This window comes from Podarcis vaucheri (assembly GCF_965113315.1).
Source record: "Podarcis vaucheri genome assembly, chromosome: 6".
Taxonomy (NCBI): domain Eukaryota; kingdom Metazoa; phylum Chordata; class Lepidosauria; order Squamata; family Lacertidae; genus Podarcis; species Podarcis vaucheri.
The window spans coordinates 53,166,652-53,191,426 of NC_138764.1; the positions used below are offsets into that span (position 1 = coordinate 53,166,652).

General features: G+C 45.9%; 1 protein-coding gene across 1 annotated transcript in view; it reads left to right on the forward strand.

Moving 5' to 3' along the window:
- The first annotated feature begins 1,389 nt into the window (after positions 1–1,389).
- The window catches only part of LOC309534698 (uncharacterized protein), a 39,518-nt gene continuing 16,132 nt past the window's right edge, over positions 1,390–24,775 (forward strand). The window contains exons 1-12 of the mRNA XM_082227005.1: positions 1,390–1,606; positions 2,207–2,351; positions 3,943–3,987; positions 5,832–5,959; positions 6,912–7,042; positions 7,134–7,288; positions 8,656–8,762; positions 9,343–9,533; positions 10,215–10,348; positions 11,633–11,697; positions 12,963–13,045; positions 13,404–13,571. Coding sequence (XP_082083131.1) covers positions 1,421–1,606; positions 2,207–2,351; positions 3,943–3,987; positions 5,832–5,959; positions 6,912–7,042; positions 7,134–7,288; positions 8,656–8,762; positions 9,343–9,533; positions 10,215–10,348; positions 11,633–11,697; positions 12,963–13,045; positions 13,404–13,571 — 1,538 coding nt within the window. The 5' untranslated portion in view covers positions 1,390–1,420. The remainder of the gene's footprint in view (positions 1,607–2,206; positions 2,352–3,942; positions 3,988–5,831; positions 5,960–6,911; positions 7,043–7,133; positions 7,289–8,655; positions 8,763–9,342; positions 9,534–10,214; positions 10,349–11,632; positions 11,698–12,962; positions 13,046–13,403; positions 13,572–24,775) is intronic.

The following is a 24,775-nucleotide window of genomic DNA, read 5'->3' on the forward strand; positions in this document are numbered from 1 at the left end:
TCACCTCACAGAGTGTTTGTTGTGGGGGGAGGAAGGGAAAGGAGAATGTTAGCCTCTTTGAGACTCCTTCAGGTAGTGATAAAGTGGGATATCAAATCCAAACTCTTCCTTTTCTTCTTCACAGATGGAGATGCTTAAATATTTCAGTTCAATTGATTTGCAGATTGCACCCTTTAAGTATTTCCCTAGGGTTAAATAACACCTACTTATTCCATGCAAGTCATCGCATGGGTGTCTAAACAAAGAACAACTGTTTTGACTATTGGACACACTTGTATGAATCACCACTTTCTCAGTGTTATTACTTCAATGAGTTGCGGGTACAGGTTGAAAGCACACAGTTCAGGGTTGTAAGGCAAGAAATATGGGCCTATCTTTATAGCCTTCTGATAGTAAGTTCTTGTGGCACATAGACTCCTTGCTTATTGAAACCCGTGGTGTGACTGGCAAGCAGATCTTTTGCTTGGAAGATATCTTCTAGAGCACAGAGATGAGTTGTTACCTGCCTTGGAAGTTATGGCATGAAGGAACCAAAGCATGTTGGCTACTTTTAACAAGTTGGATGTTGGAAAAGTAGCTTGCAAGAGTCAGGACATGGGCTTATATTACATTTCCAGTGAAACACATTCATAGAAATGAAGCAAACACATCAAAGGATTGGGAGACCTAATGCAAAAATCTTCCTCTGTCACTGGCTTATTGTATGCTGTTGTACTCATTATTCTAGTACCCTTTCAATCCAAACTACCTAATAGGCTCAAGGTTGCCCACCAGTGATCCAGATTTCTGCCCATTCCCATCATGAGAAAGATAACCTTGATTATCAAGTATTAAACACAGCTGAAAGGTCCAGCAAAACCAAGAAGGAAGTACTCTCCATGTTCAGATCTCTTGGTGTGGATTGTCCAACAAGGTGACCAAAGTTTATCTTAGTTCCCAAAACAAATCTGAATCCAGATTGAAATGGATCTATGTGCTCAGCTTTCAACTGAGATTAAAATCTGTGACCTGTAAGAAGCCAAGGGAAGCTCAGTATTCCAACTGGGTGAAGGTCCTCCTTGTGAATCCTAGAATGTGATTCATAACCATGGAATTATACATATTTCTGTAATTGATATCCAACATACAATGAAGTTTCACCTTTACTCTATTTAATAAACTCTCTTAATTGAAGCAGGTCAAAGGCTAGATGAGATGGTAAACTGAAAATTTTCCTTCAGGGCTTCTTCAAGTCAAGTATTATGAATGGGGTGATTATTATGGGAGAAACAGCAAACAAGGTTGCAACAGGAGGCTTATGCAATACCAAGTGTGTGCTTGTCATCTCCCTGACTATTGGCTACAGTAATTATTCTTGGAAGAATAAAAGGAGAAGGTGACACAAGACATCTCAAGCCACAGCTCTAGAGACGCTACCAACATGGTATTCACAACAGAGAAAATGGCAAGTCTCACTTTCCAGATCGTGCAACTATGTGCTGGCTTCTGTCTGGTTTATGTGGTGATTAAATCCACCCAGTTATATTTCAAGAGACAAAAATTGCTCAAAATTTTGGAGAGTTTCCCAGGTCCTCCCAGCCATTGGCTCTATGGTAATATCCACCAGGTAAGCAAAAATATACAGTATATGTGTGTGGACAATTGAGCTTGGAAAAGATGCTAGATTTGGGTGAAATTTGGGTATAATGGGGACACAGTTTGACTTGTGTTTTAAAGACTTTTAAATTGGTCTCTTTTTAATGTATTTTTTTGGTTTACAAAGTGTGTGCAATGTCTCTTTTTTCAAGTTACATTTTCCGCAGGTCAGTTTCATCTGTTGAGACATTAGTGTTACATTAGGAAGAAAAGGGGGGAAGAGGTGGAGGGGGCCATGGTGGGTGGGGGTGGGGCCAGGTGGTGATGTTTCTATTTTAAATTGGTCCCTTACATTACTGGAATTGTTGTTTATGAGTGGTTGTGGCTTCCCTGAATCTATCAAACGGAGAGGCTTCTTCAAACACTAGCAAGCATTTATGAAAAAAACACACACCTGTATACGGAGAGACTGTGCATGGAAACTGGCAGACCTCTTTGAGGTGTGCTTGGCACCCCATTCATTTCCTATTGAAGAGAATTAGGTAGATGAAAGTTCTCAAATCATTTCCCCAGCTTAGGTCACGTGAAAGAGACAGGAGTGCAACTAAAAATGGAAATCCTATCACTGCAGATCACCAGTCATGCAGAGGACCAGAACATGATGGAGAAGTGGGCTGAAAAATTCCCTTACGCTTTCCCCAGATGGTTTGGGGGTTTTGTTCCTGCTGTAGTTATCACTCACCCTGATTACGCCAAAACTTTATTTAGCAGAAACGGTAAGTGTGTTTCATTGAGGATAATTCATTTTTTATATGTAGGGTGGCCATTTGTGCATCAACAAAAATGAGGACATGCATAAAACTTGCATGTGCAACTTTAGAAATAATTACTATAATTTAAATAGAAATACATTTTGCCATAGTGGGGGAAAATTGTGACCAGGAGAATTATGTGTCTGCTCAGTCTGCTATCCGGGTGCCAACTAATTGCTAACTTCCTGCTCTCCCTTCTCAAGATTCTTTGTCCTTAAACCACATTTGGACCAGAGAGCTGCTTAAACAGAGCTTGCTTTCAAATAGAGGACTATCCTCTGTAAAGGTCCACATGGCCATTTTATTAATAAGTTTTAATGTTTGTTGTTTTTTATTATTATGTTTTTAGTATTTTGTTGGAAGCTGTCCAGAGTGGCTGGGGCAATCCAGTCAGCTGGGTGGGGTAGAAATAATAAAATTATAATGTTGTTGATGATGATGCACCTATAGATATAGAATGTTCTAGAGAACATGCTCCAGACTCTGCTTCATTTTATGAACATGTGTCTATAATACTAATACTAATAATTAATTTATACAGTAAACAACCCATTTATGCACATTTGATATGTGTGCAACTGTGCACATACACACTGCACCGAACCTAGAAGTAACCTGAGAATATCACAAAACGGTCACAAAAGGGGTGGTGTGGAACGGGGTGTTTGCTGTTTCAAAGGTACACAATTTCACTTAATTGCACAATGCCTTGGAATGTAACCTCCATGTAAATGGGGTGCTTGTGCGTGTTTTGCCTGTACCCCATCTTTTCCCCTGATCAGTAAGTTCAAGGGGACTTACTGATAAAAAAAAATCTGATATGAATCTTAATCACAGATAAAAGATTTCTAAAACCTTTCTGTGGTTAGATTAATGGATGTGGAATTGCCATGATAAGGAAATGTCTCACAAGGCAAATAATGAAAGGTCTATAGTTTCTTGTGGTATCACAGAGGAGGAATACCACAGGCCTTAGACATGGCTTGCCATAGCACATAAAAAGGTAAAGGGACCCCTGACCATTAGGTCCAGTCGTGAACGACTCTGGGGTTGCGGTGCTCATCTCGCTTTATTGGCCAAGGGAGCCAGTGTATAGCTGGTCATGTGGCCAGCATGACTAAGCCGCTTCTGGCGAACCAGAGCAGCGCACGGAAACGCCATTTACCTTCCCACCAGAGTGGTACCTATTTATCTACTTGCACTTTGACATGCTTTCAAATTGCTAGGTTGGCAGGAGCTGGGACCGAGCAATGGGAGCTCACTCCGTCGTGGGGATTCAAACTGCCGACCTTCTAATCGGCAAGCCCTAGGCTCTGTGGTTTAACCCACAGCGCCATCCGCATCCTGCCATAGCACATACATACATCTAAATAATACTGATTGCCATGCGAAACGTGTAAATTTTTGTGGCTCAAGTTTACTGTGTCTCTCATCTTTTCATTAAAAACACACACAATTTAACAGATTTCCAACATGAGTGCTGAAAATGTTAACTCTTGCTGTAAATTTAAATTTGTGACACTGATTGGTATGTTTCACTTTTCTAATTTTTTAGATCCTAAAGCTAAAGATATCTATGAGCCCTTGATTCCTTGGATTGGTATGTGTACGAGTTACTTGTCTACACATCATTGTCATTTACAGAATACAAGGGCGTTGCAATCTTAACTGTCACCCAAGCCTTAACTTGATTTAATTTTGGAGAGTTTTAATTCTCCTTTCAGGAGGAATGGCTGGGGAAGTGAAGCATTCCCCTCTCGACAGCCGTGTCACCACCACTTACGGGTATGGTACCATGGTATGGGGCATGGTGATGGCATGTCCCCATCCCAATACTGTCCCACATGACAAAGATTTTAGTCATATGGTACTGATTTTATGGGCAGTTGCACCTAGGTTTGTAATGTGCTACTTGTCTAAGGGATGAATTTAAGGATTATCCCATATAGCCCAATGGTTGCCATCAATTTGATCTAAATTAATTTTATAATGAAATTATTTTAGAATGTTGTATTATTTTATTGTTGTTAGCCGCCCTGAGCCCGGCTTCGGCTGGGGAGGACAGGATATAAATAAAATTATTATTATTATTATTATTATTATTATTATTATTATTATTATTATTATTATATCATGGCACCACAGCCTAACATTAGCTAATACCAATCCATTCATCTCTTTTTCTGAATAATAATAATAATAATAATAATAATAATAATACATTTATTGTCATTGTACAACCTGTGCACAATGAAATTTAATGAGCCTCCCCGCAAAAAACACTCAATCTCTTATTCAACAACACACCACCTTGCAAGTCAATTTCGCTATGTTATTTTTCATTCAACAGCCTAACAGCCCAAGGATAGAAGCTATTTTTTAGCTTGTTGGTACGGCTGATTATACTTCTATATGTCCTGCCAGAGGGTAGAAGATTAAAGAGGTGATGGCCGGGGTGTGAGTCTTCCCTGAGAATTTTTCTCACTCTCCTAAGGCAACGATCCCTTGCGATGTCATCTAGCGGACTCAAGGGACAGCCCATGATGCATTTTGCATAGATTTATGATATTTGGTATTTCTTCTCTCTGCAATTTTTTGTTTCATAGCTCTTATTGGTATTTTGATGACAAACCTAAGTTTCTTTCTTCTGGCATTTCCTACATCTCTTGTTATTGCTGTTATACAGTTCTTGGAGTCATTGGCTTTTTCCCACTGATGAATTCTATAGCAATTAAACAGTATTCTACAGATCAGTGGGAGGTTTTTGCTACTTAGTACTATGCACTGCATAAAGGTGCAAAGGAAAATGACATTTTCTTTATGTTAACGAAGTTCTCTAGAATCAATCTGTGAATATGCCACAGCCCACAAATTGCTTTCTTAGGCTGCGATCTCATGCACGTTTCCCATGAGTAAGACCCATTGAACACTTTGAATTATGGTGCTGGAGGAGAGTCCCATTGACTGCAAGAAGATCAAACCTATCCATTCTTAAGGAAATCAGCTCTGAGTGCTCACTGGAAGGACAAATCCTAAAGCTGAGGCTCCAACACTTTGGCCACCTCATGAGAAGAGAAGACTCCCTGGAAAAGACCCTGATGTTGGGAAAGATGGAGGGCACAAGGAGAAGGGGACGACAGAGGACGAGATGGTTGGACAGTGTTCTGGAAGCTACTGACATGAGTTTGACCAAACTGTGGGAGGCAGTGGAAGACAGGAGTGCCTGGCGTGCTCTGGTCCATGGGGTCATGAAGAGTTGGACACAACTAAACGACTAAACAACAACAACAACAACAACAAACATACTGAGCTTTGCACTGTGCAAATATCTTTGCAAGAGGATTTGAAAAATCAAAGGGGACAAATCATGGCAAGAGTGGGTGTAATAACATGAATCCTTTGCTATGTACACTCTAACTAGTCTATTGCTATTTGTACCCATAGGGAGAGGACTGCTTGTCTTAAATGGACCCAAGTGGCACCAGCACAGGCGATTGCTAACACCAGCTTTCCACTATGACATTTTGAAACCCTATGTGGCACAAACTGCAGATTCAGTCAAAGTTATGCTGGTAATTAACCTATTCTCACATTGCAAAAGAAATGATATTATAAACACTCAATTCTGTATCAGTTATTACTGGGAAGAATTACCCCAGTCCAGTTTGTGTGTGTATTCAGCCAAATGGTAGCATGTTATTCAAAATACTGAGCTCTGTCAATGAAATAATGGAGACTATGCCTTATCACTTCCATCAGTTCTGTGCCCAGGCACCTTAGACATGACCCGCATTCCTCCACATGGTTGCCAGCAGAGAAGTCTGTCTTTGCTTTGAATTTTCAAAGACTCATCTGTACCATGTGTATTGCATGATTCCCCCCCCCATACATTTCATATACAGTGCAGTAGCAATTTGTGCACAAGTAGCCCCATGGTCATCCTGAAACATAGTTGCACAAAAGAACCTAGAAATCTGTTGCACACATATATAATGAGAACTCAGCATATTGCATTTTTTAAAGCATTAGGAGTTGTATCCCATGAGATCACCTTACAGTGCTCCTGACATGATATATATTATCATAGCAACCACCAGTCACACTCATCTGTGGCACAAATCCAGTGGCATTGCTGTACACTAGCGCACAGGCGCATGGCTTGGTACATGTTCCACAAGGGCACTTCACATTGCTACACAGGCGCAATGAAACTGAAGAAGGGATTTGGGAAATATCAGATATGATGCTTTCAAAGCACTTCCACCTTTAAGGAAAGGATACAGAGCTTTCAGGCGGTGGGTGGTACTCAATGGAGTGCAAAAGCAAATATTCTGCCTACACAAGGATTTATCCTAGGGCAATGGAACATTCTCATCCTCTCCATCCCTGCCATTTGTCACAGACTTGGGGATGATTCAGGGAATGTACAGGGGGAGGAGAGTCATTGTTGTTCTAGCATGATTATTTACTTGAATACTGCCCAAAGCAAGTGACTTAAGCTTCCTCACCTGTTTCTCACATCAGGATAAATGGGAGAAGCTGATTGCAGAGGACCCCACAAAGTCTTTGGAGATGTTTGACCATGTCAGTTTAATGACTCTTGACAGCATCATGAAATGTGCATTCAGTTACAAGAGTAGCTGTCAGACGGACAAGTTAGTACTGTCAAATTAATACTATTGAAGGTTCTTGGTGGCATGGCCCATATCTGTTTGTCCGAAATATTCCTTTTTTCTTTTTCTCCAGAGAGCAGGATTATTATGTCAATGCTGTGCAAGATATGACTCTCCTAGTGTTTCAGAGAGTCACCTCAGCATTTCTGCGGAACCAGCTCATCTATTCATGCACCCCATCAGGACGGCGCTTTAAGGAAGCCTGCAGCTTGGCACATCATCATACAGGTATCTTACAAACATTGGCAGATTCTTCTCTTCTTCCTATGTGAGCTTTACCGAAATGGACTACTATAAGCAAGTCCTTTGGTTCAACAGGATATCTAACTGATAATGAGTGGCATAGGAGCCAACTCCTAGGAGCTTCCAATGAAATCTCTGAGGGGGCTCCCCCACCAAATACATAGGCATCACCATTCAAGTGGTGTGCGTGAGCCACATCATGTGACTGATTATGTGCAGCGGGGCTTACCTGTCCCCCCCACCAATATTTTATTCAAGTTGGCACCCATGGTGAGTGGTGCCGAGGGTGGTCCCAACTGTGCAAGAGCTAATAGTTCTGTCCTGTATCCATTGCTTGATGTTGAAAATCAGTAGTGTTGGGATTCAAGCAAACCTGCCTGAGAGCATCTAATCTGAAAGTTCTGGAATCTCTTCCTCAAATACTCTTCCGTATAGGGTCACTAAGTGCAGGAAAAGGGTCTCTGCTGGTGTTCAAGAGACCTCTTCATTGTTGCCTTATAAGTTCTCCTCCAAAATTATGCAGAAAGACAACTCAACCTTTGTAACCAGTATAAATTATGCAATTTAAGGACATTGCCATATTTTACTTCTTTTGCATAATTTACACTGCAATCCGGTACATGTCTACTCAGAAATAAAACCCATGGCATTCAATGGGTAAATGAATATAAGGTAAATGAATATAAGACTGCAGCCTGATTTTCCTTCTGGTACTCATGGGACAAGCCTTGCTACTCCTTGATACACACCATGACTATCTAGCACCCTCTGTGCTTCTTCAGAGGCTTCAGTGTCCGGGGTGATAATCTGCAATCAGATGGCACCTGCTAAATTACGATTGGACCTAATGCAACATTTTAGGGTGCAATCCATACCCTCATGCTGGGAGACCTGGATGGGACAGAGGCCTCCCTCCACCCTTGGAGGGGTGTAAGCATCACTCCACTGGTATGAGGCTCCCTGTTCTGTCCACTGAAGGTCCTTCTGCCACTGGTAGCCTGTGGAGGGGTTGAGCTGGCATAGAATCCACAGGATCCCATGCCAGTCCCACTTGATAGCCTCAGGCCCAGTCACTAGGTCAACTGCAGTCAGGTGTAACCCAAATCAGGCTTCTGCCTTGTGCTTGAAAGATGGCTGTGGATACCATGGTGGCTACATGACTCTCTCATGCCCCTCCATTGCCTGATTGCACTGCCAGTTGTATTGTAGCTGCATTTTAAAGTAACCTTCATTTTGGATATTTTAAAATATTTGCCACCTGCCCTGAACTCAAGGGGTAATATGGGGTTAAAGAAATAATGAGAAAGAAATGTGATATGTTCTTGCTGATGTAATTTTATTTTGTAATGTAGAAAAAGTAATTGCAGAGAGAAAGCAATCACTTAAGAATGAAAGGGAACTTGAAAAGATCCAGAAGAAGCGACGCTTGGATTTTTTGGACATTCTTCTTTGTGCCAAGGTAAGAATTTATATGAGGCAGTTTAGCATCCTCTACCTTACACATCTTTTACAACTGGCCCACAAAGCAAACAGCTGGCCAGATATTTGATTAAATATAGTTCACCTTGATCTTCTCTTTACAAATTGCACAGAAAGGACATCTTTACCAGGTCCATTACTGTAGTACTAATGATGAGAAAAGGTGACAACTCTGCCCCTACTTTTCAGGGGACTACAGAAGTGTCAGCTTCCCCTTTGTCATCCTTTTGTATCATTTTATGGGCCTTTTGAGGCCATAAGAGTTACAGATTAGGGGGAAAATGGACAGTGAGGTTGAACTGCAAAATTGTTAATCATGGCAAAACCCGATGGCTGTGGTCACTTCCTGCTCAAGACACAGAGGAATAATCCACTATGTGGGCCACTGAAGCAGAAGCCAATCTGTAGAACAAATCTAAAAATTCCATCACTGTGACACTTTTTGGTCTGGTGTTTTCATTTACATTTCCTCTTCATGTCTATTGATATAAAACACAATCACGATATTTTTCTTTGAATTCTCGAGTTAGCTGCTGATTACCTATCCCCTACTTTGTCAGGATGAAAACGGAGTTGGGTTGTCTGATGAAGACCTGCGCGCTGAAGTGGACACTTTCATGTTTGCAGGCCATGATACTACGGCCAGTGGAATCTCCTGGATCCTACATTCTATGGCTCAGCGCCCAGAGCACCAGCAGAAATGCAGAGAAGAAATCAAAGACATTCTTGGGGATCGAGAGGACATCCATTGGTGAGATCCATATTGTTTGCCTTTGATCCCCCACCCCCGAGTGACTTAAACTGAGGGCCAAACTTGAAAATCTTGAGAAGAATGTTATGGAAAGTCTTCCTACTCTTTTTAAAAGCAACAACAGCAACAACAACTGAAAAGCAGCTGGGGGAGGCTGCCAGTTTCAGAGAAGGAAAGTTGGGTGGGAGGCACTTCTTAATCCATGGGTGGGAGGCACTTCTTAATCCAATTTGGCTTTTGAAGCCATTCTGCCTAGGCCAGATCAACCTGTTACTCACCTGACATCATCCCCCAAATCCCCAAGAACCCAACTAAGATATGTGATATGAACTCTCTCCAGTGACCAATTGAGTTAGTGGTTTTTATTCCTATTATACAAGGTGGCAGACATAGCTGCCAACTCCTTGGGGCCCTGGGTGCCTGATCAACCATAATATTCCCCATGAAGGTGCCAGGCACCCACAAATTTCTGTGCTAGGGCCATGCATGCTGCATGGCACCCATGGCCCTTGGCACCTATGGTCACGGGGCCAAGCTGCCACTCCTGGTGGTAGAAGGGAAAAGAAAACCCAAGCCTGGACATTTGATAAGGTTAACAGAATGCTTTCCAGATATTGCACTGCTATCGACACCCAGTGTTTTGCCAGCAGAAAGATGAATGGCTTTATTTGCAACTTTCAGGGATGATCTTGGTAAGATGACCTATACCACAATGTGCATAAAGGAGAGTCTCCGACTAAATTCTCCAGTTCCGGTGGTGTCCCGACAACTGAGCAAACCCATTACTTTTTTCGATGGACACACTTTACCTGAAGGTTTGCATATTTTCTTTAAGAGCGAAGTTCTGTTTTTCATTCCCTTTTACTCACTGTAGAACCTCTAACCCTGAAATTAGATTGCAGCTCAGAACTTCAGTATAAATCCAGGGTGACTAGGCTGTGAGCCTTCAGATGTTGCTAGACTGCCAACTTCCATAAGCTGCATCCATTATGGCCAGCCGTGATAGGGGTTGCAAACCAACCAGAACTGGAGGATCGCAGATTAGCTACTACTATCATAGTAATACTGACTGAACTTCAGCAATTCCAGCTGATTTCAGATATCCCCAAGAAGCACCAAAAGAGGAAGTGGAAATAAATATAGATCATTTCTTCAATCACCACTTGGTTGGGAACATAGCAATGGACAACTTGTCTAAGGCCCTGTCACGGACTGGGCAGAGGAGGAATGGTGGAGACCGCTTCCCCATCCTGAACCTTCCAGGGAGGAGGGAGAGGACGACAGTCTAGATTTACAACAAGGGTTTGAGGGAGGTCGCAACTAAGAGGCAGATGAGGGTAAAAGTTGGGAAATCATGGGAAGAGCCAGAGCAACACCTGGCTGACACATTGTCATTAGAAAGCATTCCAGACCCACCATCTTCCAGAACCCAGAGAGCCTTAAAAGTAGGAGAGCAAAGAGCTCATAGAGGAGATGATGAGAATGACAAATGAGGAAGTGGGAGAGACTGGGGGTGGGTGGGCGAAGAGTCACCCGGACACCACCATTATCCAAGAGGCTGGGTTCTATAGCCTCTGTAAAGATTGAAATAAAAAAGATCTGTAAGAAACTTCCTCTTGTCTTTATACTTTCCTGGGCAACCAGCTGGGAGCCACTGACAGCATCCTGACAGTCCCTTGCAGGGGGATATGTGCACATACCAATACAAGGGCAGAAGAAAGGCGGCAGAGGCAGGTGGCTTTCTTTCCCTGGAAAGGGGCAGGGGTGCCTTCAGCTACACCAGCATCCTCCTTGTGAGGAACCATATATGTGAAGCACAATAAAATGAGGTTTACCCATATTTATTAGTTTGCACTTTGATTGCAGATTTGCTAATTAACTGCTGATCCGTGCAGTTTGCATGGGAAATCCATTGCTGAAACCACTGTATGCACATATAATCATCAACAACAGAAACATAGGCAAGAATCTGAAGAGCTATTTTAATGCCCTTGGGTGCATTGCATTAGTTGTTGGTCTGTGATCTTTTGGTGAGTTCCAGTTCACTCACAATTCTAAAATGATGTAATCACTGTATTCTCCTGTTCTTTCTTTTACAGGATTTAGAGTTTCAGTTGCCATCCATTGTGTTCATAAAAACCCAAGTGTATGGCAAGACCCTGAGGTAAATAATTCCTTTTATATAAGGGAAAAGAATAACCACAAAACCTACCAATGTCCAGGGGGAAAGAGACATCTTGTTTTTCCCTGCAAGAGCACAGTGGCCATTTTGGGCATGATCTCGCGCCATTTCACACTGAGATCTTGCACCAAATAAGCATTTTGTGGGGCTGTGATCTTGTGTGGTGTCCCAAAATGCATTTTTGGGGAGCTGTGAGAGCACAGCCCCCCCCGAAGCACATCTTTTGGGCTCCATGGTCTTGTGAGGGTCACGTGACATGCATGGGAGCACGTCCTGGTTTGGGGTCTCAACCTGTTGGAGGGTATGTAACTATATAGTTAAATTCAAGCATCCAACTATGTTCTGAAGTTCTACAAGGCTCTAGGATGCACATGGGCCTCTGTGTGATGTGGCAAATGCCCATTCACATAAATCTTCTTGTATAGTTTAATTGTGGATGGTTTGATTTTAATGTTTATATAACTGGCTTTTAGTCTCTGTAAACCATATGGAAGCCTATATTGGCATTAAATAGTGGGCATGTATTTGGTATCTACGTGCATTTCAAACTGCACTTCCCACAAGCTTGCTCTCAATTCTTTTTAAAGGTAAAGGTAAAGGGACGCCTGACCATTAGGTCCAGTCGTGGATGACTCTCGGGTTGCACCGCTCATTTCGCTTTATTGGCCGAGGGAGCCGGCGTACAGCTTCTGGGTCATGTGGCCAACACGACTAAGCCGCTTCTGGCGAACCAGAGCAGCACACAGAAATGCCGTTTACCTTCCCACCAGAGCAGTACAGTTAATCACTAAAACAATAGGTATGCTGCTGTGATTAATGAAAGAGATTTATGTGGCAAAACATTTTGGCTTCCACCTTAGCAGTTGACAAAGGCGGAAGCTGAAGCATTTTGCCACATAAGTAAACCTGTTTTGTTAACCACAGTAACATATATCTAGCTGTGGATATAGATCATCATAAATATGGGGAAGTTCTGCGTGTTTACTAGCTTTTCAGATCAATTGATCATGCTCTTATTTTAGGAAGCTCCAACAGCTGCCTACAATGGTGCAATGGAAACCTAGAGGATGGAAATATATACACTTCCCCATCACACTTGGAACAATGGTGTTTCTTTTTTATTGTTCCCTGAACAATATGTGTTGTTTAGCTCTCCTATAAATCCATCTCCTCTCGTGTCAAAAGTAATGCTGCAATTTAGCAAGCAACAACCATTAATAAGGTACCCAAAACCTTGTATACTTTAGGTATTTGATCCTACAAGATTCTCTGCAGACAACCCATCTCAAAGACATCCTCATTCATTCATCCCTTTTGCAGCTGGATCAAGGTGAGTCTGAAACACGCCCTTTTTAATAGCATTGACTTTTTTTTTGAAAAGGAGAAGAAAAGTTTGTGTTTTGTCCCCAGGCAAGGTCTACCAAGCATGACTTTAAGAATTATAGGAAGAACATGTGTGCAACAAATATAGAGAACGTTTTGTCTTTCAGAAAGCTTTACAATTCATACAGCTCTTTTCTCAGGTTAAGTGTGGGATTCGCAAGTTAGGCAGAAAGTGGGTGTCACCCATACTCAGTGTGCAAAAATCACGGACTACTACTTTGACCTCATTTAGTATAGACAGAGATGCATTTGAATTTGATCACTTGATGATATTCATAGCCACTTTCCTTTTCCACTCTGATTAGGAACTGTATCGGGCAACAATTTGCTATGAATGAGATGAAAATAGCTCTTGCTCTAACGCTGCTTCGCTTTGAAATCCTGCCAGACCCATCAAAGCTGCCCATTCCTATCCCTCAGATGGTCCTGAAGTCTGAGAATGGGATACACCTCTTCTTGAAGAAACTTGACTGATATATCAGAGAATTCTATCAGGAGGTACTTCTCTCCCCCCCTTAAAAATGATCTTTATTAGTTTTAGAGATTTTCCAAATTTCGCCATCATAATACATAATACATACCTTATTTCTTTTAACCTTAATACTTTAACTCTAAACAAAATTGTACTTCCCTCCCTCCTTCTTCTAGTTTCTCTATATTTTCTTTATATTTACACATTTGTCATGTTTACATTCTATGTATACTTAATACTATGGAATAATACTATTCAAAATTTCATTAATGAAACAAAAGACGAGGAGGTGAAATCAGTTATGATTAAATGGGCACAAGATATAGGCCATAACATAATGTTTGAAGAGTGGGAAAGACTGTGGAAAACTGACTTAAAATTTACGGATTGTTCTTTATTGAAATAAAATTATATGAAAATAATGTATAGATGTTATATAACACCAGTTCAGATAGCAAGAATGTACAAAACTGGCTCAAATGTATGTTGGAAATGTAAGGAAAAAGAAGGAACTTTTTATCATATGTGGTGGGATTGTAGTGAAATTAATTTTTTGGGGGAAATAATATATAATGAATTGAAGAAAATGTTCCAATTAACATTTGTAAAAAAGCCTGAAGCATTTTTGTTAGGGATTGTAGGAAAAGACCTGCCAAGGAAACTGAAGAACATATTTATGTATGCGACAACGGTGGCAAGAGTCTTAATTGCACAAGGCTGGAAGAACGAAGAAATCACGACAAAAGAACTGTGGCAAGAAAAACTGATGGACTATGTGGAACTGGTGAAACTGATGCATAAATTACACGACAAGGACAACTGTGATTTTAAAGAAGAATGGGAACCTTTTACAAAGTACTGGTACTTAAAGAAACAACAAAATGAACTGAACTCATTGGCAGGTTTTGAATAAACAAATCCAAATTTACTATTGGTAACATATAGATAGACAAATTAAGGATCATTACAATTTTAGAATATGCAGAAAATAACATGTGCTCAAAAACCAGAGAGAGGAACTGAGGGAAGTCAGGGAGGGTGGGTTCTTTTTAGGGAGGCGGGAGGGAAATTTATGGGGAAAAATAAGGTTGATATGTTTTTGACAAATTGTTGTGCTGAAATGCTTAATAAAAATTTATAAAAAACAAAACAAAAACAAAACAAAACAAAATTTCATTAATGTACATCCTTCAATTGTTGTAATATGTTTGTTCAATATTCTTAAATCCAAAACGAATGATTTCTTTATTTGTGTATAGTTCTTTACTATGTATGTTGTAAATTTCATCCAGTCTCTTTGGAATGCTTCGTCGCCCTGTTCTCTGATTTTTCCAGTCAATTTTGCTATTTCTTCGTACTCCATGAGTTTCCACTGCCATTCTTCAACTGTGGGTATTTCATGTTTCTTCCATTTCTGTGCAAGTAATATTCTCGCCGTGGTAGTAGCATAAAGGAACAGTTTCTGGTCACCCTTTTTTATATCATCTCCAACCATACCTAGCAAGAATGCCTCTGTTGGTTTTGTTTTTTGGAAAGTGTATCTAAAAATCTTTTTAAACTCATTATATATATTTTCCCAGAAAGTTTTAACTTTTTCACATAACCACCACATGTGGAAAAAGTTTCCTTCCTTCGATTCACATTTCCAACAGTTCTTATTTTTCATTCTATACATCTTTGCTAGCCTGGCTGGCAAAATATACCACCTATGCATCATTTTTAATATAGTTTCCTTCAAGGTCAGACAAGCGGTAAGTTTTAATCCTATGTTCCATAGCTTTAACCATTTATCCTTTAGCAGACTACCCTTCAATATGTGGGGCAGGTGATGGCGCTACTTCCCCTCTTCCATCTTCAGAACTAAACCAATGCCTAACCGCCAATACCCAGGAAGTTGTGACAAATTGCTACGAGGTAGGCGAAAACCAAGTGGCTGGTGCCAGTTTGCCAAGTGGAAAAATTCCTACCAGGCCCCTCAACGGTGACCAACCAAGGTCCATAGCAAGGTCAAAAAGAAAACCTTATAGGGCAGGAGGGTGGGAAAAAGCAGGAACAGCTGGCGGGCGGCAAAGAGGGAGATCCCGGGCCTTGTCCTGCCTTTATAGGGCAGGCTCCGCCCCTGAGCCAGCCGATTGGCCAGCTAGGGAGTGACACGGCTGGGAATCCCCGCCATCGCGTGGGGCTGCCACATACATGGAGGGGCCGCGAAGCCCGCAACCCCACCTCCTTCTTAGCGCGGAAGTGGCTCTCTCATAAGCCACTATTGTGATTTGCTTTTCAGTTGCTTGAAGCATGGAGTGCATTCACCAAATCCTGAGAGGGCTAAGGTTATCCAGCTTCACATTTTTAGTTGATGGAGTTGGGGAGGTTTTTGCAGCACTGTGGCCTAGGAGCAATCCCTAGAGAAATGTGACTAGTTAGATCTTGCTGGGAGAATGTGGTTGAAACTAAGACGGTGAGGATAAGAGAGAGAGAGAGAGAGTGTGTGTGTGTGTGTGTGTGTGTGTGTGTGTGTGTGTGTGAGAGAGAGAGAGAGAGAGAGAGCGCTGCCAAATAGATACCCTCAACCCCCAACCTTTGCCACAATGCCGATTGGCTAAAGGCCAGTGGCATAACTGTGGCACCACCAGCTTGGAGCGGGGCAAGGCCCACCCACAAGCCAATTAGGGAAGAGTTTCAGGGGCTGAGCACAACTCTGTTAGGAGGATCCAACTTATCTCCAGATAGCATGGAAAGTAAACACAGTCTGGGGCCCATATACTGTAGATTTTTTGTCTGGTAATGGTGCTGAGTTAAAAAACCACTGAATCCCAAAGTTCGTTTACATACACACAATTCCACCACAGGTAGTAAGAGCCTTACATGTTGCAACCCCACCAACAAAAGGGGGGACATCCTTTTGGTATGCGAGGTTAAAAACCATTTATGTATTGTTTTAATGAATTTTCCCTAAGCAGGGCTGAAACAGAAATAAACGGTTTAGAGGATTAGATTCTAGACCACTGAAGGATCGATCCCCAAGACTCAATCAGCCTCCCATGCTTGTTGAAGGTTTTTGAAGGGGGGGAAATTGCAAATCTAGAAACAGAGCATAAACTGCCCCTTCTGAGAACCCTTGGGCACCAGAGGTTCAAACCCATGGATTGGGTTGAGCATCTTCTAGTGAAGATCTTCTGGGTAATGGCAGCCTGACCCAGCATCTCCAATACACATAGTTGAATGACTGCTAAATAAAAGCATTCTCCTCCTCAAATTTGTCTTCAGAAAGGTAATGTCATGGGAGATGGTGGGTCATAAAAGTAAGCTGGTTAAGGAAGATTTACAAGAAGCATTGGAAGCTGATTGCCTGGTGCTGTTTGAAGAGATTAGGAAAGATGACATGATGTCTGGCCTTCAGCATCAGAAAGGAGTAAGGAAAAATGGAGGATTTTATAAACAAATTAAGGAAGGTTTCAGCAACAGACTGGGCTGCAGCATTGCAGCTCTTAGAAGCAAATGAAGCCCTTAACATGACTTTATCTGCTCAATCAGAATTGCAACTATTGCAAAAGGCAAATGAAGATCTTGAACTAAAGTGGGAGGAACATTCAAACTGGGACGGAAAAGAATTTTTTCCTCTTTGCGCAGTTCCGGAACAGGAGGAGGGAGCAGACATGATTTCTTTTATAGTGGAATGGATAAAAAGTTTAAATATAAATGTATCTATTTCTCTGACTGATACAGAAAGAACATACAGGACAGGTGGGCTATGCTCTCCATCAGCATTACCTAGAAACACAGTGTCAGAGCTGCTACCAGGTCCCAGCTCACATAGGACCACGCCACACAGGGTCCACTTTAAAAGAGTCTTTATTGAGTTACAGGTTTCATTTCCGAACTGCAGCGTGCAGCTCTACACCTTCTGCTCTAGGTCGGCGAAGACCCATCTGAGTCCCCGCCTCTTGCACACCAGCTTAATACCCTAGCCTTGCTCCACCTCCTTCGCCTCTCCCTACGTCTCTGGGTCCTTCTGCCCCCCTGGGACTCCTCCCTTCTACTCTCCTCTGACGCTGACCCCCCTGATCCTTCCGCTTCCTTTCGGCGGGCTTTGGGACCTGGCTCACTCTCCGGGCTGCTTACTGCTCCAGCTTCCGCTGCATTTGAACTTGGCGCGCGCGCCCAACTCTCTACTTTCCTCTTGACCGTTGCCTCGCTCTCTGAGGAGGGCGTGACCACCCCTGACTCGTGCCCTCCCTCCTGCTGACGGCCTCCGGAACCCGATGCCTGGCTGCCTTCCTCCCTGCTGCTCTCAGTCTTGAGCGTGGGTCCCGACTTCCAGCTGCTGCTCTCTGAATCTCCTCTGTTCCCTTCCTCCTGGGGTGTCCCCCCGGATCCCCCCCTTGCTCTGCTCACTGGGGCTCCCTTTTGGGAGTCCTCTGACTCACTGCTTAGGCTTGGAGATCTCGGGTCGTCATCATCACTCATTCTCCCTTCGGCTTCCTCCCCCTCGCTCTCTGTTTCCACCCTTCTCTGCGTCTCTGCTTCTGAACCCCTGACATCCATCCCCCCCTCGAAGCCCCCCCTTCCCCCCTCCCCGCTGTCAGGTGTGGGTGCTGGGTGCTCCATCATCATGGGAGGGAATGCTGGATACAGGTCGCTCCCCGTGGGTGGCCGCCAACTGAAGACCTCCGAGTCTTCCCCCTCGCGGTCGTCGACGTTGACTTGTTGCTCTTCCATCTCTGTACCGCCGTGCTCGAACCCGAGGTCCTCCCCGAACACGTCCATGTCAGTCTCTGCGTCGGTCGCTCGACCTGGCATCTCCAGCCACTTCCTGCGCCATTGCTCCTCTGGTCGATCGTCCCACCAATACGAGTTGCCTGATGCCGAACCTGCCGGTGAACCTTCTGGGGAACGGGTGCTCCGTGCGGGTTCCCCTTCTGAGTCGAATCCATGGAACGTGCTGGAAGAAAGTGTGGGTGTGAACAACCAGTCGTCGAAGAAGCTCGCTGGCATGGGTTTGTGTGGGAAGAGGGCATGAAACTCGTCCTTGAGCAGGGGTTCCTCCAAAGCGTAGTCTGGTACCCAGCTATTGGCGCTGGCCCGGGTGCCCTCTCTGGCTAAGAGGTATTCGACTCCCTCCTCCCCCCATCTGGAGTCCAAAATCTCCGTGACCTCGTTGATGTGGTCCTGGTGCTTCACCCCCCGCGTCTCCGTCCGTTCCCGGAGCGGACTTGGCGCCGTCCCTGGCTCCTGGAACCTGTGAGGTGCCTTGTAGGGAGTGAGCACCGACCTGTGGAACACCGGATGCATTCTGGAACCCTCCGGCAGCGCCAGTCGGAAGGCTACCGGGTTGATCTGCGCTTCGACTTGGTACGGACCGATCTGCTTGTGCCCCAACTTCTTCTTGGCAAGTGACCTGGTCGGCACTGCGTGGGCTGCCAACCAGACCCAGTCTCCCACTTGGATCACTTCGCCAACCCGCCTGTGCTTGTCAGCTTGCACCTTGTAGGCGTGCTTAGCTAGCTCCAGCTGCCGTCTGAGTTGATCGTGGACCGCCTGCAGCTCTGACGCGAACGCGTCCGCCGTCTGTGGTTCTCCTTCCCCCACTCTCTCCAGTCCCGGGAAGGTTCTGGGATGCCTCCCATTGTTGGCAAAGAACGGCGTCACTCCTGTGGACACGTGCTTCGTGTTGTTGTAAGCGAACTCGGCTAGCGGCAGGTAATCCACCCACGTCGCAGGCTGTTGATTGGCATAGCATCTCAGGTACTGCTGCATGATGGCATTGACCCTCTCTGCTTGCCCGTTGGTCTGCGGGTGTCTTGCTGATGCCAGATTGACCTTGACATTTAGAAAACCCATCAGCTTCTGCCAGAAAGACGAGATGAACTGGCGTCCGCGGTCGGACAGGATAGACCGTGGCAGGCCATGCACTTTGAACACGTGATCTATGAACAGTTTGGCGGTTTGTTCCGCCGTGGCCACCTTCGCACACGGAATGAAATGTGCCATCTTGGTGAACAAGTCCACCACCACTAGCACAGCTGTCTTGCCTCTCGAGCTGGGTAAATCCGTCACAAAGTCCAGGGCCACCCTCTCCCACGGTTCAAACGGCGTTTGCAGCGGTTCTAACAGTCCCGCCGGTGGTCTGTGTACCGGCTTGGCCCTCTGGCAGGTGTCGCACCTCGCGACGTAGTCCGCGACCTCCCCTCTCAGCCTGGGCCACCAGAAGTCTCTCGCGACTAATTCCATCGTTTTCTCTGTGCCAAAGTGACCGGCCGTGGGTGCGTCGTGCAACTGTTGCAGTACCTTGGCGCGAAGGTCGTCTCCTGGTACATAGACAGCCCCTTTGCGTAGGAGCAAGCCGTCCCGCACCTGGAACTCGTCCGTGGTAGCCGTGCCTCTGAGCAGTTCCGCCATCTTGTCTTGTGCGAATGAGTCGTCCCGCAATGCACGTCGCACCGCATCCAGGTCTACTGTAGCTGAGGCACACGCCCACGCCGTCGGTGCGAAGATGTGCATGGCCGCCGCTGGCGTCACCTCTTCTAGGTATTGCGGTTTTCGGGACAGTGCATCCGCCATGATGTTGGTGTCGCCTGGGACGTACTCTATTCGGAAATTGAAGTCAGCAAAGAACTCCGCCCAACGTATCTGCCTCTGGTTCAGGAACTGAGCCGTGCGCCAGTGCTCCAGATTCTTGTGGTCCGTGCAGACCTGCACCGTGTGCTTGGCGCCGATTAGGAAGTGCCTCCACGCCTTGAAAGCTGCATGAATGGCTAGCAACTCCCTGTCCCAGATGGTGTAGTTCTGCTCCGACTTGCTGAGCTTTCTGGAGTAGAACGCTCCCGGCCGCCACACCCCCTGCGGGTCTCGCTGCAGCAGAACAGCTCCCACGGCTCTGTCTGACGCGTCTGTCTCTACCCTCAACGGTTTACTGGGGTCGATATGCAGCAGTTGCTTCTCCGATGCGAAGAGATGCTTGAGCGCTTGAAAGGACTGCTCCGCCTGCTCCGTCCAGATGAATTTCTTTTTTTTGGAGCTGAGCGTGTCCGTAATTGCTGCCGTCTGCATCGCGAACCCCTTGATAAACTTGCGATAGAAGTTGGCGAAGCCGACAAACCGCTGGACCTCCTTCCGGTTGCGCGGGCTCTTCCAATCCAATACCGCACGAACCTTGGTGCTGTCCATGGCTATCCCCTTGTCCGACAACTTGTATCCCAGGAAATCCACCTCCTTCGTGTCGAACTGGCACTTCTCCAGCTTGGCGTACAGCCTATGTTGTTGCAACCTGCTGAGCACCTCCCTCACGTCTCGGTCGTGAGCTTGCTGCGAGTCCGAGAAAATCAGGATGTCATCCAGGAAGCAGACGCATGTCTTGTAGAGGAGTCCCTCCAACACGTGATGCATAAAAGCTTGAAAACAGTGAGAGCCATTTTGTAATCCAAAGGGCATAACCCTGTACTCGTAGGTGCCCAGCGGTGTGAACATGGCCGTCTTCCACTCATCGCCCTCCCGCATGCGGATGAGATTGTACGCCCCTCGTAGGTCCAACTTGGTGAACACGCGTCCCTTGCGCACCGTCGCGAGGAGGTCGTCGATCCTGGGCATGGGGTAATCAGACGGTTTGGTGATCTGGTTCAAAAGGCGGTAGTCCACAACGAGTCTTTTTTGGGGCGTGTCTTTCTTTTTCACGAAGAAAACGGGACTGCCCCCCACAGCCTTGGACTCTCTGATGAAGCCACGCTCCAGGTTATGCTTGATGAACTGTTTGAGTTCCTGCATTTCATCTTCAGACATGGAGTATAGCCGCCCCTTCGGCAGCGTCGCCCCCGGTAGGAGGTCAATCTTGCAGTCATATGGCCGGTGAGGGGGTAGCTTGTCCGCCTCCTTCTCGCAGAAGACCTCCAAAAAGTTCGCGTATTTGTGGGGGACCGCTTGCAACGTTCCCAACTGCAGTTGTGATTCCTCCTCCTCTCCCTCCCGTCGGGGCAGGATGCAGTGTTCTGCGCAATAAGAGGAGCCGAAGATCAGTTGTCTCTGGTACCAAGCCAGTGTCGGACTGTGCCTGTCCAGCCAACTCATGCCCAACACAATGGGCGTGTCCGACAGTTGGGTGACATTAAAACTGATGACTTCCCTGTGGTTGCCAAGGCGCATCACCATTGGTGGCGTCTGCTTCACCACCTGCCCCCCTAGCAACTCTCTGCCATCCACTGTGACGACTTGCAGGGGCAGAGTGGCAGGCAATAGCTGTATAGCGTGCTGCTCCACAAAGCTCTGCGCTATAAAGTCTGCGTTGCTTCCAGAATCCACAGAAAGCGGCACTTCGATAGTGACGCCGTTGGGTAGCTGGAGAGACGCTGTGAGCTGCACTACTGGTTTGGGTGGGAGGGGATCCGTGGGTTGCAATATCGCTGGGGGCTGCTTCACAGATGCGTCTGGCTGGGCCCCAGTGCCTCCGTCTCCAGCCAGACATCGTCGTTTCCCTGCTGTGGTTCTCCTTGCTGCGTTGCTGCAGTCACCATTGCTGAGGCTGCAGTGTGCTTGTGGAGCCTCCGGGGACACTCCTTCGCCAAATGGCCTGGATCCTCGCAGATGTAACACTTCCTGTTCCCTCTAGGAGGCTTCGCTTTCACTGCTGCCGGTGCTAGGGCTCTGGCTGCTGACTGAGCCCTTGCACCTCCAACCTCCATCGGTTCCCCTCCCCCTCCTGGCGGAGGTGTGGATTGCGCACGCGCTGCTTCCCTCGGAACGAAAGAGAAACTTCTCGCTGCTTCGCGCCCTCCACGTCCTTCATCTCTGCACCATGGACGTTCTTCCAGCCTCACCCCCACAGTCAGCGCCCTTTGGACCACCTCCTGCGTGCTTCGGGGCCTCTCCCCCCTTGCAATTTCATCCTTAACCGCAGAACTTAGACCCTCCCAGAAGAGGTCTCTGACAGGGGGCGAATCCCGATCCCATTCTAAAGCACTGACCAGCGCAAAAAATCGGGCGTGATACTGCCGGACGCTCGCCCTCCCTTGTTTTAGTCCATGAATCTCCCGTCTGGCAAGATCCACATCAATAGTAGACAAAAAACACGCATCCATCGCTTTGATAAAGGCATCTGCATTCTGAAGCGCCGGATCTTTATCCCTCCACAAATTGCGCAGCCAGGCTTTGGCATCCCCATGCAAATGGGACAATATGAACCCCACCTTCTCTTCCTCATCTCTAAAGTCTTTTGCCAGCAGTTGCAGTGCGCACATTACGTCTGCTCTAAAATTAGGGTACTGTTGCAAAGTCCCATCGAAGTGAGCCACAAGCCCTCCTGCTCTCCGTGCCAATCCCACGCCCTCCGGTCTGGGTCCCGGTTGCCCTTGCTTAACAAGCATTTCAAACCTGGCGTGTAGGTCTCTGTAGGCGGCTGTAGTCTCCTCCTCCCGTTTCTTGGAAGCCAATACCTCTGAGGACAACTGGGTCACTGCCTCTTGCAGCGCGGAGATCCTCTGTTCTTCCGTCATCTTGCTAACCTTTGTGAGCTTGCTTACAGACACCCCTCTTCCTCCCCTAGCGGCTTCTGCTCCCGCTGCGAGGTTTCAGGTTTCTGAAGCTTTGATGAGATGGGTCTTACTGTCAGAGCTGCTACCAGGTCCCAGCTCACATAGGACCACGCCACACAGGGTCCACTTTAAAAGAGTCTTTATTGAGTTACAGGTTTCATTTCCGAACTGCAGCGTGCAGCTCTACACCTTCTGCTCTAGGTCGGCGAAGACCCATCTGAGTCCCCGCCTCTTGCACACCAGCTTAATACCCTAGCCTTGCTCCACCTCCTTCGCCTCTCCCTACGTCTCTGGGTCCTTCTGCCCCCCTGGGACTCCTCCCTTCTACTCTCCTCTGACGCTGACCCCCCTGATCCTTCCGCTTCCTTTCGGCGGGCTTTGGGACCTGGCTCACTCTCCGGGCTGCTTACTGCTCCAGCTTCCGCTGCATTTGAACTTGGCGCGCGCGCCCAACTCTCTACTTTCCTCTTGACCGTTGCCTCGCTCTCTGAGGAGGGCGTGACCACCCCTGACTCGTGCCCTCCCTCCTGCTGACGGCCTCCGGAACCCGATGCCTGGCTGCCTTCCTCCCTGCTGCTCTCAGTCTTGAGCGTGGGTCCCGACTTCCAGCTGCTGCTCTCTGAATCTCCTCTGTTCCCTTCCTCCTGGGGTGTCCCCCCGGATCCCCCCCTTGCTCTGCTCACTGGGGCTCCCTTTTGGGAGTCCTCTGACTCACTGCTTAGGCTTGGAGATCTCGGGTCGTCATCATCACTCATTCTCCCTTCGGCTTCCTCCCCCTCGCTCTCTGTTTCCACCCTTCTCTGCGTCTCTGCTTCTGAACCCCTGACACACAGTAATCCACTTTGAGAAATATCAAATGAAAGATGCAATCTTTAAAGCCATGCACAATTTCAGGATTCTGAAATATGGCTTGGTCACCCTAGAATTGTTTCAAGATCCAGAGACCCTCTCTCAATGGAAATCGTTCCTTATATATTGCTGCTCTAAGACAGCGGGGTTTCCTTTTAAGTTGCTGGTCCTAATAAATGGCAAATACCAGGCAGTTTTGATGAGCAACAAGTGGAGAGCATATTCAGAGATCTGAATATCCCGATTCCAGAAGCAACACTCAAAGATGGTGATGTCCCCACTTCCTGTTGTTTGGCAAACCCAAGGAGGCAAAGGCAAGATAAAAGCTTCCACACTTCAGGCCTGTAATAAAACCTGGCAAGACCAAGCAAGCAAGCAAGCAAGCAAGCAAGCAAGCAAGCAAGCAAATAAATAAATAAATAAATAAATAAATAAATAAATAACATCAGTAGTCATTATAATTTTTAAACAAGATATTAGGCTACCTTAATGCACCCCTGGGGGTAGGGAGGGGGTGGAGTATGTGAACAAACCCCCACCTTCACTCCCAATTTTGTTTCTGGTGCACCAGGGTAGAAGGTTTTCCCAGCCCTCCCAGCTCTGAGGTGTCGTGGGGCTATGCACTTCAGACTTTTTGTTTTGTTAAAGTTGTTATACCCTTTTACTTTTGTAGTGTCCTCTTCAAAGCAGTATAATGTAATGCATCTCCCCAGATTCAGCAATGAAGTATGCAAAAAGTCAAAGGACTCATGTCTCAAATGCCAGTGATATTTGATTGCCTACCCTTTGAATAGTTTTGCCCTTCTGAATCAAGGCAATATTGAAATGTTCCCTTTTC